The sequence below is a fragment of the Biomphalaria glabrata genome, chromosome 6 (genome assembly GCF_947242115.1).
Source record: "Biomphalaria glabrata chromosome 6, xgBioGlab47.1, whole genome shotgun sequence".
Lineage (NCBI taxonomy): Eukaryota > Metazoa > Mollusca > Gastropoda > Planorbidae > Biomphalaria > Biomphalaria glabrata.
The window spans coordinates 18,522,786-18,536,660 of record NC_074716.1 but is presented as its reverse complement, the minus strand read 5'-3'; the positions used below and the strand labels follow the sequence as shown (position 1 = coordinate 18,536,660).

Sequence of the window (13,875 nt, the reverse complement as noted above, 5' to 3'; positions counted from 1 at the left end):
GCTAGGTGTGGACAAAGTAGTTCATTTGGACTCCCCTAAACATTGAGCTCAAATACATTTTAAAAGCCATTTACTTTGGGGGCTGTCCTGATCATTTCTGATTGTTGTCTGTATACAAGCCGTAAAGACTTTAAATAATTATACTTCTGCAGTAAGACAATCATAAGATTTCTTTAGTGCTGTTAATTATACTCACTAAATAGTATGTGTATGTTGTCACGTCAAACAAATGATTGATGGTGTATCAAACAACCGAGTCAACAATTAGAAGACACATGCTGTTTTGTACTTACACACTCACACATAAAAAAGTACAAAGTAACTCGTTGAAGATATTTATTTTAGATTTTATTATTTTTATAATATTTTTTTTTACATTATACTTTTATTGATTTTTTAAAACATTTTTTTTTGGTATCCTTACTGGATGGTTTTCTAAAATGAAAAAAAACAAAACAAAGATATCACTTAAAATGTATGAGACACCACACTGGAGACATGTCTAGAATGAAGAGTTAAGAAATGACATGGTCATAACATTACAATGATAGAGACTTGAAACTTGTGTCTACAAATAGAACCACACACACACACTATAAACCAATACAAAGAAAGGACTACAAGCTCAAAATTAAAATAATCTAAGGAAGAAAAAAAAAGACTTTTAAAAACTTAATGGACAAAATAGGGGACCTTGTAACTTAGGAAAGGCCACCCAAAAAGGTATAACATCTTTACAAGTTGAAATAGGCAACTAAATCATTCTCTAGCCCAACACAACTACAAGAAGAAAACAAAATCAAAAGACATGTCCATGGAGCAAACTGTTGTGGAGAGACTGGACAAAGACTTGAGCACTAACCAAAGCAAGCTATCAAATGTACACACATGTCTACTTATCAGATTCATTATAGTGAACAAATCAATGTGAGTTAAAAACTACCATCTGCTATGGTATGCCTCTAGGAATAGAATAGAGAAAGAATGTACAACAGACTTGAATGGTATAAGTCACTGAGCAGAAGGTCATTTGAAACTAAAGGAGGGTATGTCATACTCCACAGAGCTGGGGAAAAAAAACAAAACAGCACAATAGTGATGCACAATTTTATAGTATCATATGTACATGCATAAAAAGATAAAATATATTTTTATTATCTATAACATATATTTATTATTTTTTTTAGAACATTCTCTTGTTCATATATTTATATATACACACACAAAAACAAAACGACTATTTAACATTAAAACAGTGCTTTAGTATTCATTTCTAAATTTTTTTTTCTTCAAAACATTACTTTGGTGTCAATGTTTCAAGTTTTGTGCTCCTAGCAACTATTCAAACAATCAGTGGTAATTCAAGCACCCTATTTTAACATTCATCAATTGTCTGTTAGAAATACTTGAAACATCTTTTGTAGGTTTAGTATAACTTCCAGTGTAGCTGAGCTAATGAAAACTAATGAGTCTAATGTGTCTCCCTTTTAAACCATCTGTTGAGTAAGTCCAGTTTGTCTTTCAGAACTGTCTGTTGAATGAATCACCTGTTATATTTTCTTAATGTAGAGATAGTGCTAAATACCAGAAGTTATTGAGCTTAGCACCACTGACTAACTGGAGTTATCAGTTTTCATAACTTCATTGTTTGAATAAAAAAAAAAGAAATAGAAATTAGACAATTTTTTTTTGTCACCAATAATCTTGAGCATACAACAACAGCTACTTCTGCATATATCATTTTGAGTTTGCACAAAAAAAAAAAAGAACTGAAGTTACTCATAGTGAAGAAAACATCAACAGTATAGTAAACAAAATTGTTCAATACAACTAACAATAGAAAAAAAGTATCATGTGGATGACCTTGTATGTACAATCTGTCTAGAATCCATTCCAAAGATAATGCATTAGTCAATAGAAGAAAAGATTTAAAAAGAAAAGGCAACTCACCAATAAATATCACAATGACACAATACTACACCAATGAGTTAAATACCAACCAAGACCAAGATAAGGGGTGGGTTAGGAGAAGAATATATTAAAAAAGGGGAAGAAAATAGGGCCCCCTCCCCCCTGTCCATACAGCAACAAGCTGCTTCAAACAACACTTAGTGACCTTGTTTCAGAAATATATATTGTTCAGTAAGATGTATATATATATAGATAGTAATCACAGAGTGGAAACACACAGACGAGGTATACACCCAACTGTCCACAACAATAAGGGGTTCAAAAATAGAGAGATATAATATACTATGTATGTAAATATAAGTATAGGTTATATGAATGAACATCTCTTGTAGACCAACATTGAGAGGGAGCTTTGAACAGAAAGGGGAAAACAAAATGTAGCCAAAACAAAATATATATGAGAGCACTTGTACAATTACCGATGAGAAAGAACTTGGTTTTAACAGATGCTGTGGGACTTCACATAGGAGCCACACGGAATGGGCAGAGAATCAGCCTTTGTCAATGTCATCAACAGTTCAAGTTTTTTTGTTTTACTGATTAAAAGTATACATGATTTGAAACAGGCTCACTTTGACTCCAACATGAAATGTATATCATGCATTAACAGAATAGAAGATGCCCAACTATTTTCTTTGGAGGTGCTGTTGAGCCCAAGACATTTCATTAAGGACTAGTTCCCTATCAAAAACAAGTGTAAATCAACAAAGTCAAAACAAAATGAAAAATATCTGGAAAATGACTAGTTAAAAAAAAATAATTTTTCAACCATTTCACAACTATTTGAACATGGAAAAAAAAATATTCTGCAGAGAAATCCAAAAGGAAAAAAAAATCTTAATTTTTTGTTTTAAATTGAACAAAAAAAAAAAAAAAAATTTGTTAAATTTAAATATATAGCAGTAAAGAAATAAACAAACATAATGTATGCAAGAAGACTGTCAAATTGCAGAGAATTTAATTTGGTGGTTAGCATTCACAAGTTTCTACCCAAAGTTCTAGTTAAACCTTAGGGTACATTTCAATGGCAATAAAGTCCTATGGTGTAAAATAAACAATATATCACATTTTTTTTCCTTTTTTATGTAAGTAAATGATTCAACAAAACAATTCTAGAAGAAATGTTTTTGGTAAAGTACCTAATTTGCTAATATATATATACACACATTTTTTCCCCTATTTGACAATATTTATTGAAATATCAACAAAATGATTCAATAAAATGAAAAAAAATATGTTTCAAATAATAATTCTCAGATATTAAAGACTTAATTATTTGGGTTACATGACAATGATTTATTTAATTATTTTTTTTAAAATCCTTACTCTACTAGTGGGCTGAAATGATAGATCACACCTGCTGAAATAGTTTGCATTTATTTTGGAAGTCTGCTAAACATGGGAGCATTAGCTCCACTGCCCAAATGAAGATGTTTTTAAAGTTGATCATTAAATACATCTTTGTGTAGAACAAGATGAAGCAGAATGAGACACAGTACAGTGATATCACAATTTGACTATGGCGCAAGATGAATTGAGCTCAGTTTCTCACCCAAACCAATTACATCTTAAACAACAATTGAGTTCTCTTTTTACAAAGTAGTTTTTCTAAATTGCTACAATAAAGACTTCCTTTTTAACTATATTCTAGTTTGCCCAACTCAAAAATGATTTTGTAATAAAGTAGAATGGAAGACGATTTGAATGTAGGCCGTTATATGTATAAAATATAAATAAAACTAAAAGGTTTTGATAAGTGATGGATGAAGAAAAAAAAAACACACTAAAATATGAGACAAATTTTTTAAAAAGTTTTTGAGGGAGAAAAAAATCTTTGATTTTCTGAGAAACATAATCATCCACACAGAAACTAGTTTGAGAATCAGTGGGAGTAGTAACAACAATCTGCTCCTAAAATCAATCACAATGAAATGTCTAGTGGGTTAACATGACCTTGTCAGCAGTGGCCACTTTTCTTTAAGTGTGTGATTTTGGCCAAGGTCAACTAAGATTTTTTTCTTACTAGAGAAACAGGAATTTTAAATTTGTCTGGAATTTTCTATTGCAAATTCTCAATATTACACAGCATTTGAAAAAATAATCAGGTCTTAGATAAACGGGTAGTACTAAGAAAATCTTCGAAATACAAAAAATGTTTATTAAAAAACAAAAATTCTTAAGAGTAATGATTTTTATACACAGAGACCAATACTAAAAGAATTGTAAAAGAAAGTTCATGGTAAAAATCTTTAGAATTATATGATTGTTTGTGATTTAGCTTTATATATGTAATATTGGTAAAAATAAATTAAGATCTCTGAAAATATTTAAATTATAATTTACAATGCCTGTCAAATAGCTATTAAATTTCAGTACAAGATTTTAAATTAACCATATACACTCTAAATTATTAATTTTTTTGGTATTTATTATTATGCAATTTAAAAGGTAAACCTATGAATGAAAGTATTTTCAAGAACAAGACACCATGTTAATGAACTAGCTACTGAAGTTTGAATTTCAATCCTAATCAACTGAAAGATAATAATATAGTTGGACAATTTGAACATCAAAAAAAATAAAATATTTGTAACAATACTTTTGCAGTATTTATTTTACCAACAATAACAACAAAATGACTGTTCTAAAAAAATAGTTTTATGGTTGTTTTTTTTTAAGTAGCTAAGCCTACATTTTAGTGAAACAAAGGCCAAATAATGTGTAATTTTTTAATGAAAAAAAATCACTTAACATCATAAAATACAAGTATCTCAAATTAGAAATAAATATTGATCAAAAAAGTCTGCATGAACACTATTGAAATTGTTTATTCCATTTTAGTTATCAATCCCAGAATTACAATTAAGCTAAATATCTAAATCTAGTAAAATGTTTTAATATAATATAGTCCTAACTTTGATATTGATATCTTTTCATTTTTATTTAACCATTTAAGAGACACAAACCTAATACTTGATAATATAAATCATAAAAAAAACAAAACAACTATGGATAATTATCAAAGCCAAATGTAACAGATTCTATGTCAATGTGCAATAAAACAAATGTAAGCATTATTATAAGTTAGATCTATGAATGCTAGTTTAGAGACATTTTTTTTTTACATTTAATAATTTAATAAGTAATCTAAAAAAAATGACAGTTTCTGAGAAAAGTAACCTTTTAATAATATTCTATAGTATTCAATGTAAAGTTTCACTAATTCATATAATGTGAATGAAAAAGGGCTCTTATTAAATAAAGTGTATAAATAATATTTTTGTTTACCAAGATGAGCACAGAAAAAACATTTTATAAAAGCATGTTCATGTAATCAACAGCGCCGAATGTTAGAAGCTCACATCTTTCATCACTCAAATAATGATGACATTGCTGCTTACTAGGCAAATTATTTGAACTAGTCAGACATTACATTGTTAATAATCCAAATTGTTTGAAATAATTAGTAATTAAATACTGCGAAAAAAATGTACCAGACCCCTGCGAATGTGAGATTGTGATGATCAGAAGAAATAAAATCCCAATTAGTCTCATACTTAAACGAAATGCTGAGAAATAAATCTCTGGCTGGATGGAAGTAAAACTTTACGTTTTCATTGCAAATAATTCACAGAAAGTCAATCTAAAGCTGGCAAAGTATTGCAAAAGACAATTTCCAGAAAGCAATATATGTATGGATTTGATCAAAAATACAATAAACTTGATATTAACTTGGCATATTTACACATCAAGAAAATAATAATCACCAACATGTTAGAAGACACTGAATTTTTTTTTTTTTGTTTGAGGATATCAATGTTCAGCAGAAATATGAACTGTAATAAATATCCGTTAGCAGCAGAATTATAATATATATATATTTTTTTAAACATGGCATGTAATATTTTTCAAAATGTTCACAGAAATGGTTTGCAATAATAATCCATATACCTCAACTTACTTAAGAGCCTCCTCCAACATATTTGAACAATTCCTCTTCAGTTTGAAATTTTAATGACTTCAGAAGAGCATGGCTTGCACAATTTGTATAGAGTAAGCTCTTGAAAATTCAGTATTGTCTTTTGTTGCACTATGAACAATGCAGGAATGGTGGGCAATAAGGACACGAAGAAGAAATGCTTATTTGGTGGTAAGAAGAGGAAGGCATTGGATAGTTGTAGTACTGGTTACTACTGCCGTTGGTATCAAAGGGCCCGTAGAAAACCTGATCAATGACAAGATTGTTTAGCTGATCCAGTTGATGCAGTTCTACGCATTTGATCTGGGCCTTGCGCTCCTGGGCCATGTACACTTGGTAAGCTAGCTGGTGGATTAGGTTGAGGGTTTGTCGTCGCTCATGGCCCATAAGGCAAATGGTGCTTTCATCCACAACCCGATACAATGTTGTGAGGTATTCATATTTCATATCCTCATCCCCATTGAAATGATTCACTAGATAGGCTTCCAGCTTCTGACGCTGCTGGTTAATGTCACTGAAATCTATGAAAAACCGTGAACACATATACCTTTCCATTGTTCTTATGTCTATTTCATTTGCAGGTGTGTATCCTCGCACAAGAAGGTTGCAGTATTTGAGCAATCCACCACCCCTGATTTCTTCAGGGTTTCTAGTGGCGATGAGTTTGTTGTCTAGGTGGTACCATGCTTCTGCAAAGTCTCCATAGAGACTCTCAGCAACAATAGTTGGGTAGAAATGCTCTGTCATTGGAGCTTCTGATATGTCATAAAAAGTCAATAGGCTATCTAGAATAATTTGAAAAGAGTCTACACTGAATTCAAACTGGCGTTTCATTTTATCTACAAATTTTAATTCAATATTTTTACGAGTGTTATGGGACAGGGAGATGAGACTCCACCTGTCACCATGTTCATTGCACACTTTAACCATTTTCTGAACGTAGGCTTCCTTAAGACTACAGCTGCTAATTTTGTCTTTATTGATACCTTCAGGTAGAAAGTTGACAAGGCATCCAAGAACACAGTTACGAATCTTTTGAAGCTCATTCTGATTTGATAAGTCAACACCAAAAATCAAATCCACATCATTGAACTCTTGAGCATTTGTAGTTCCAAGAACGTAGCTTGCGACACCTCCGTTCAGGCGAAATGATCTAACACTAACACCTTCTGCTGTTAGTTTGTCTTTAACAGCCTGAACGAGATCTTTCAGCTTAACATCAAGTGTGGGAAAATTACCTCGACCATGAATAGGGATGACATCTTCCATAACTTCATGTAGCCTTGCCACTTGCTCGTAACAGAGAACTTGAAAACGATTGCTGCCGTTAACGGAAGCCATGCCGGGTACGGTAGAAGGTTTAGCCGTGTCTGCAAAGAAAGATGAAAAAAATTGATGTTACGAACGGCTTCCCTACCTTGTCACCTACTGCCATAGACCCGGCAGAGCGAAATGTGCAGTTTAGGCAACTCCTTACGCATTCAATTATTAACCTTTTAACAGCCCTAGCATGAAAAATCAATGCGCGATGAAAATAACAAAAACAAGCATTTTAAAAATGTTTTCTAAATATCTTTTTAAAATCAATTGTTTCTTTTCAATAATTTTAAGCATATTCTATTCATATTTTGAAAGATACTTTTTTTTATTTTGAAATATTATACCTTTTCTGGATATTTAAAGACACTATCTTACTCCGCATAAACAGAAGAAGAGTGAATTCTGATTGGTCGATAGAAGAATAACATAGGCTAGCCTACTTGGCCTGTCAGGTTGTTGCGCACAGAAGAGAGAGAGAGAGAGAGAAGAGAGAGAGAGAGAGAGAGAAAACCAAAATATTTTCCCCAACAGCTGGGAATGAGCCTCGTTTTACTTTACATTTATAGCTAGACTCCCTGCTTGTTTAAAAAAAGAGTATGAAATTTAAATAAATGTAAATCAATTTTGATAGCTCTGAATCTTTTATAGGAAGCAATCCACAACAAATTAAAATCATGATAATCGGATTTAGACGAAATAATTAGCTTGTTTTAATAGAAATAGGCCAACATATGGCCGAGATTTAGCTCCTACTATAATAATTCTTAAAAAAAAAAAGAAAGAAAAATCTTTGAAATTCGGGCGCAAGCAAAACAATTAGGCTCTACGTCTAGGCTACATCTAGATTTCTAATTCTGAAAATCATTTCGTATGTTTTCTTCCTTGTGGTATGCCTACAATTTTAAAATACGCCCATCTATAAATGTTATTTGGCTTTAGACTTATTCTATATCTATCCTTTCTTGTGCTGCCAAAAATTATCCCATCACATCTGGAGTTTATCCTGCTTGTCAAGTCTTTTCGTTTGAATCGAATACAATATTTTTTTTTAAATGCTAAGGACTTTTCACTACAAACAGAACTAATGTTTTACTAGATCTATATACTTACGTTTGTTTTATAGTTAATATTACTGGTTCACAAAAGCCTTGAAGATAGTCTTGGCCTATTAATTGTAAGTTACAGTGCACTTAGAAAATTTTCGAATTACATATTTACACATTACACCGAAATATCATAGTTTTTTATCTATATATTTATAAATATGAGATTTCTTGAGCGCGTGTAATGCAACTGTTTAATTACTACGAAAATAAAGGTTTTCTTAAAATGAATAAAAATGATCCTCGCAAGATACTAACACAGCCAAACAATCCGACAAGTAAACGCTCTTTGAGGTGGGGGAAACGCAGCACAAGTTTAGCTACCAAACGACTCGCTCGTCGACTGCGTGCCAACTGAGCCCTTAAAACTAAGCACTCGAGAGAAAATAGCTAGGACGGGACTAAAAATAGAATGGATACTTCTTCCATTCATAACACGAGGAGTTGGAAAAAAAATATATTAAAAAAAAGTAATAAAAGAAAGATGGGGGGGGGGGGGGGGGCATAAAAGAGATAGAGGGGTGGGGGCGGGGTGGGAGGAGGGTGGCTATGTACGTCACTGTCGACGAAGAAATCGATAATCTATTCGCATGAGGCCCGATTCCAGAAAGGTCACCATGATACAGAGGATGAGGACAAAGCAATCTTGCCTTTTATGGGAATGTAAACAACTAAACAAATACTATCATTACCATCAGAGAGGAGGAGGGTGATTTACTCCATACTCAATCTTTAGAATAGTCCAGCAAAAATTACATTTGGTTTGACCAACAAGTAAAAACAAAATTCCAGCCATGAATTTCAGCGATGGTTTGTGCATCAGTACGTCCCACTTGGTCAGTTCTCATTTCTGCTAAGTTTCTAGGATTCAAGTCTGAGAACTGCATACATAGACAAGAATTCAGAAGACATTGTCTGGCATCGTCTAGAGTCTAGACTCATAATTCTACTAGTGCTAGAATACATTGTGACACCAGTTCCGGAACCTGTGTTTCCTCTTGCTAATGTTTTCTATAGGAACTTTTTTTTTCTTAACTCTAACATTATTCATGACAATATAGTGGGTCGTATTTTACGGGTGACATTTGCCTGGCAAATACATATTTTATTTTCTTAATATAAATGAATTTCAACACTGAAAAACGTACTTACTCTAATGTACTCCCCAATCGGTCCGCCGAGCATCACGGGCGTATTGGTACCCCATGGGGAGAAGCAATACCCCACCTTTTCTAACGGGAGAAACAAATGGAAGGGAGGGGTGTTTGGTCGTTGACTTGTAGCACCAAACTGCTGGTAGACAACTCAACCACAGAAGGCGTAGTATAAGTTGTACAACTAGAAATCACTTCTTTGGTGAACAAGACTAAATAGAACTTTGATTAAACTAGAGACAAAATCAACTTGGGATGAAATGCAATAAATAGAGAAGACATTAGTCATAATATAAAATAGTATTTTTAACAAAAATCCAACTCACTACAATAGCACGTCTTTTCAGTCTCACGTTCTGGAGTCGTCTGTCTTAACTAAGACCGCTGACGACAATGCCGTTAATCTTGCATAATTCCCACCCAACCGCTAACCTATCACCCCACCGTCACCATAGAAACCAACACTCTCCATAAGGAGGGAGGGGGGAGATGACGTTGTAATCAGTACTTTCAACCTTTTTATTTGTCTAACCTTATCGACTCTCCAAAAATATAAATTAAAAAAAAAACAACAACTTGAGACTCGGTTGATTCGGAAGCAAGATTTTGGGGTTAAAACGAAAAAGGGGAGACCAACAATGTCTCAAGTGACCACATGCAAACATGAAGATTTCAAAAACGTTGTTTCCATGAGCTGCAAGCTCCAGCTAGTGTATAGCATACTACGGATGTACTATCAAGCTCCAGCTAGTGTATAGCATACTACGGATGTACTATCAAGCTCCAGCTAGTGTATAGCATACTACGGATGTACTATCAAGCTCCAGCTAGTGTATAGCATACTACGGATGTACTATCAAGCTCCAGCTAGTGTATAGCATACTACGGATGTACTATCAAGCTCCAGCTAGTGTATAGCATACTACGGATGTACTATCAAGCTCCAGCTAGTGTATAGCATACTACGGATGTACTATCAAGCTCCAGCTAGTGTATAGCATACTACGGATGTACTATCAACTAAATTCACTGAATATTACCATTAGTGCTCAGGACTTGTTTGAGTTCAACGTAGCCATTACGTAACACAGCTCTCTTCGTCTCGAAACAACACATTCCACAAGCACACAATGACACAACCACACACTCACAGACTTCTAACATGCATACAAGCGCGGCATTGCGGCCCCCCCCCCCTCTTTTTTTTTTCTTCTTACCTCCCCACCCCCCTGAACTCTGCCGCATCCACAAAACTTTTGGGTTTAACCTTCGTAGCAAGTTGTAGAAACAAACAAACACAAAACTTCGACGTCTCCGGGACAGAAGAGGGAGAAGGTTCATGCGGGATAACTCAGTGTCCGACTTTAAATCTAGTGTGCTATCTCTCTCTCCCCCCCCCCCCCCCCCCCAGCCAACATTTCATGTCATGCTTTTAAAAAAAAAAACACAACAACCTCAACCTAGAAAGTAGTTCGTGCTAAGTCGTGATGATTAGAAGTGGAGCCTCTCCTTACTCAAGGTAAACGGCATCGGTGGCAAGAGGGTGGGAACTTCTTGCGTCTGCATCTTTGAGAGATGGGGCCGTGGAAGGACGCACTAAACGAGGATCAGTTTTCAGACACCTGTTCTTGCATAATCTTTTCTAGGTCTCATATTAGATCTATTATAGGTAGTAGTAGTATAAGATAGTAAATTGTCACGTAATTATAAGTGTCAAGGTCAAGATTATTTCAGTTGTGTAAACAATGAACATCAAGCTTACTTAAAAACAACAGTAACTTTCCAATAGAACTAAAAATAGCCAAATGGAGTTATAAATAAGCAGGGAACTTTGCAATAGAACAATTAATGCTCCCTCTCTTCATTATCACTTGAGAAAAACGCACACACAAACACACAAGCACTGGATGTTACGTACTACGTTTATGTTTCCCTCTCTTCCCCCTCCCAAACACAGGGGCGTAGCTAGGGATTTGTGGGGGGGGGTGGCATGACATTTTTAAGGGCCTCTGCATTTTGACATCATGCCGTGAGATAATGTACTTAATAAATATATGTCTAAATTCCAAATGGTACAGTATATAAGTAAAATTAACAACAACAACCAAAAAAAAAAACATTAAAGACTCTTTTAATTAATTTTGCCCTTTTTAATAGTTTTAATAGTTTTATGAACACAAAGAAAATGTATCATCAACAAAAGAGTTCTTTTATACTTATCACAATGGGTGCGCCTCTTGCGTCATCTGCTCAAGGACGGTCACGGTTGAACCAAACAAAGTCGTCTGCCTTGACTGACGAGGTATTACAGGTGCATGCTATTGTTTCAGTTAAACGTTTGCGACGTACAACGTCACTTCCTGTTCAAAGAAGCAGGGCTTCGTGACTGTGTAAAACAGCTGTTACACAACGTACGCTATGATGATAAAGACTTTAGTTCAATATAGACGTACAGAGTTAGTACAGACCCTAGAGCTAATTATGTCAGGAAATGTGTCTGGATGTATCAGATGGGAGTGTTTATGAAACAGTATCCCCCCCCCCTTTTTGCGTGGAAAAAAATGCAGTATGTTAGTTTTATGAAGCAATTTTACTAAAAGAAAAGGAAATTGTTATTTCACTCAATAAAGACGCATATAGCTTTCACAGGTGTACTATTGGTAGTCAGTACAAGAGTCAGTAAAGATAACATTCAGTAACACACACACCACACACACAGGAGAAATCGTAAGAACTGCCACCCCCCCCCCTTTTATTTCCACAATGACATCAATGACTCCAAAGTTGACAATCAAAGTGCTGCGTTGAAAAACAAAACAAAACATTACAGCCTTGACCCTGTAAGTTTACACATCTTACGTAAAGACAAGAGACACAATAAATGTGAGAATATTGCGTTTTTGGTTTTAAAAAAAATCTGTGGAAATATACATACTTCTAAAATTAAACATTTGCATTTTTTAAGGGCTCTTTGCGTGTTTCAGTTTCCTTCTAGAACGAAGAGTTGACTGCATTCTGGGGCTGTCCTGATTATGTCAACACTCAGTTTATCCACCATTAAAAGAGGGAGGTTAATATATTCTTCTTGACTTCATGACAGCTTCGCATTTAGGATAATGAGAAAATGAGGCGGAGGTAAAGAAGTTACCAAACGACGCAGTTCGTGACGTAGCGAGGTCAGTTGAAGCAAAAAGCAAGCAAAATATAAAAAATACTTTTTAAAAAATCAGTGCTTATATTAAGTGTAATTGTATCAACTATTTTAAATCAATCGTGTAATAGTTTTAAACAATAATAAATTTGTGCTTTTGGATATACATTGGTAAATTGTTTTTGTATAGCGCAATTTCATCCTCAATGCGCGATGGTGCAATGGCTAGTATCAACTTGTATGGTCCTTCGATAAAATCCAGTAGGCAAGCGGTGCCGAGAGCGCCATTATCCCAGACTTGTATGGACCAGTTGGAGGGAGAGATATCTGGAAGAAGGGTTCCGTGATAGCTTTTCTCTTTTAAATGTTCGACTCGAATTCGATCTCGATCCTCCGAAGGTTCAAGAGTTCTCAAACCGACGGGCTAGCCACTGAGCCAGCCAAGTGCTTATGAAAATAGAGGCATTTATTGTTATCTTTTGTTAGTTTAACATCTTTAGGCGACGGCCTAATTGTCTTCACGAGGCTTCTGTCCCCTTAGCTAATAATTTCTCTAAATAAAAAGAAACTAATTATGACTAATTGATACAATAATTGGTCACTTTTCGATCGATTCATGTTTTGTTTGAATAACTGTGCAAAGTTTCAACTTGATCCTAGAATACAAGATGTACACGATTCCATCCAACTTTCCGGACAGACTTTTTTCTTGTCGATTGATTATACATGAGAGCAATGTGAATATATTTTGTTGATTCAATACGTAGATCTTGATATGATGGTTGTTTCCTGATTGACCCGATGAGATATGTGGCTCTATTGAAGTCCATTTATTATATTTCAGTGGGCCGGATCTACCTATAAACAACGCAAGCTATATCCTTAGGGCCCCCAAGAAATATGTTAAGGCCCCCAAGGATATTTAGCTCTGACATATAATATCTGGACTTAAAAAGGGCCTAAAATTTCAGAAAATTTAGGGACTCTTCGACTCCTTGGAGTCTAAATCAGTCACTGGGACTAACTTGGGACTAACTGGGACTAACTTAAATGAACACAGAGTTTAGCGCCATTAACTAATGGCATGGACTCTGATTTAAAACATTGCTTTCAAAATGGGAAGTGGGTGAATAGAACAGTCTTTCCCCGCGTCTGGAGAGCACTATTACCAAGCGGAGTTCAAGAGTGCCCCTTTGA

The 13,875-nt window shown here is 34.4% G+C and overlaps 1 protein-coding gene across 3 annotated transcripts; it reads right to left on the bottom strand.

Annotated features, from left to right (window-relative positions):
- Window positions 1-331: 331 nt before the first annotated feature.
- On the bottom strand, window positions 332-10,658 carry LOC106066851 (terminal nucleotidyltransferase 5C-like). Of its 3 annotated transcripts, none has more exons than XM_056031998.1 (2): window positions 10,568-10,658; window positions 332-7,320 (listed from the first exon to the last, which is right to left on the bottom strand). In XM_056031998.1, exons 1-2 carry the CDS (start codon window positions 10,641-10,643, stop codon window positions 6,062-6,064), a joined length of 1,335 nt encoding a protein of 444 aa, XP_055887973.1. In that variant the 5' UTR covers window positions 10,644-10,658; the 3' UTR covers window positions 332-6,061. The 3 variants fall into 3 exon arrangements, with proteins under 3 accessions (XP_055887973.1, XP_013081396.1, XP_055887974.1); XM_013225942.2 differs by lacking the exon at window positions 10,568-10,658 and adding an exon at window positions 8,381-8,733; XM_056031999.1 differs by lacking the exon at window positions 10,568-10,658 and adding an exon at window positions 7,615-7,941.
- Between the last annotated feature and the right edge of the window lie 3,217 nt (window positions 10,659-13,875).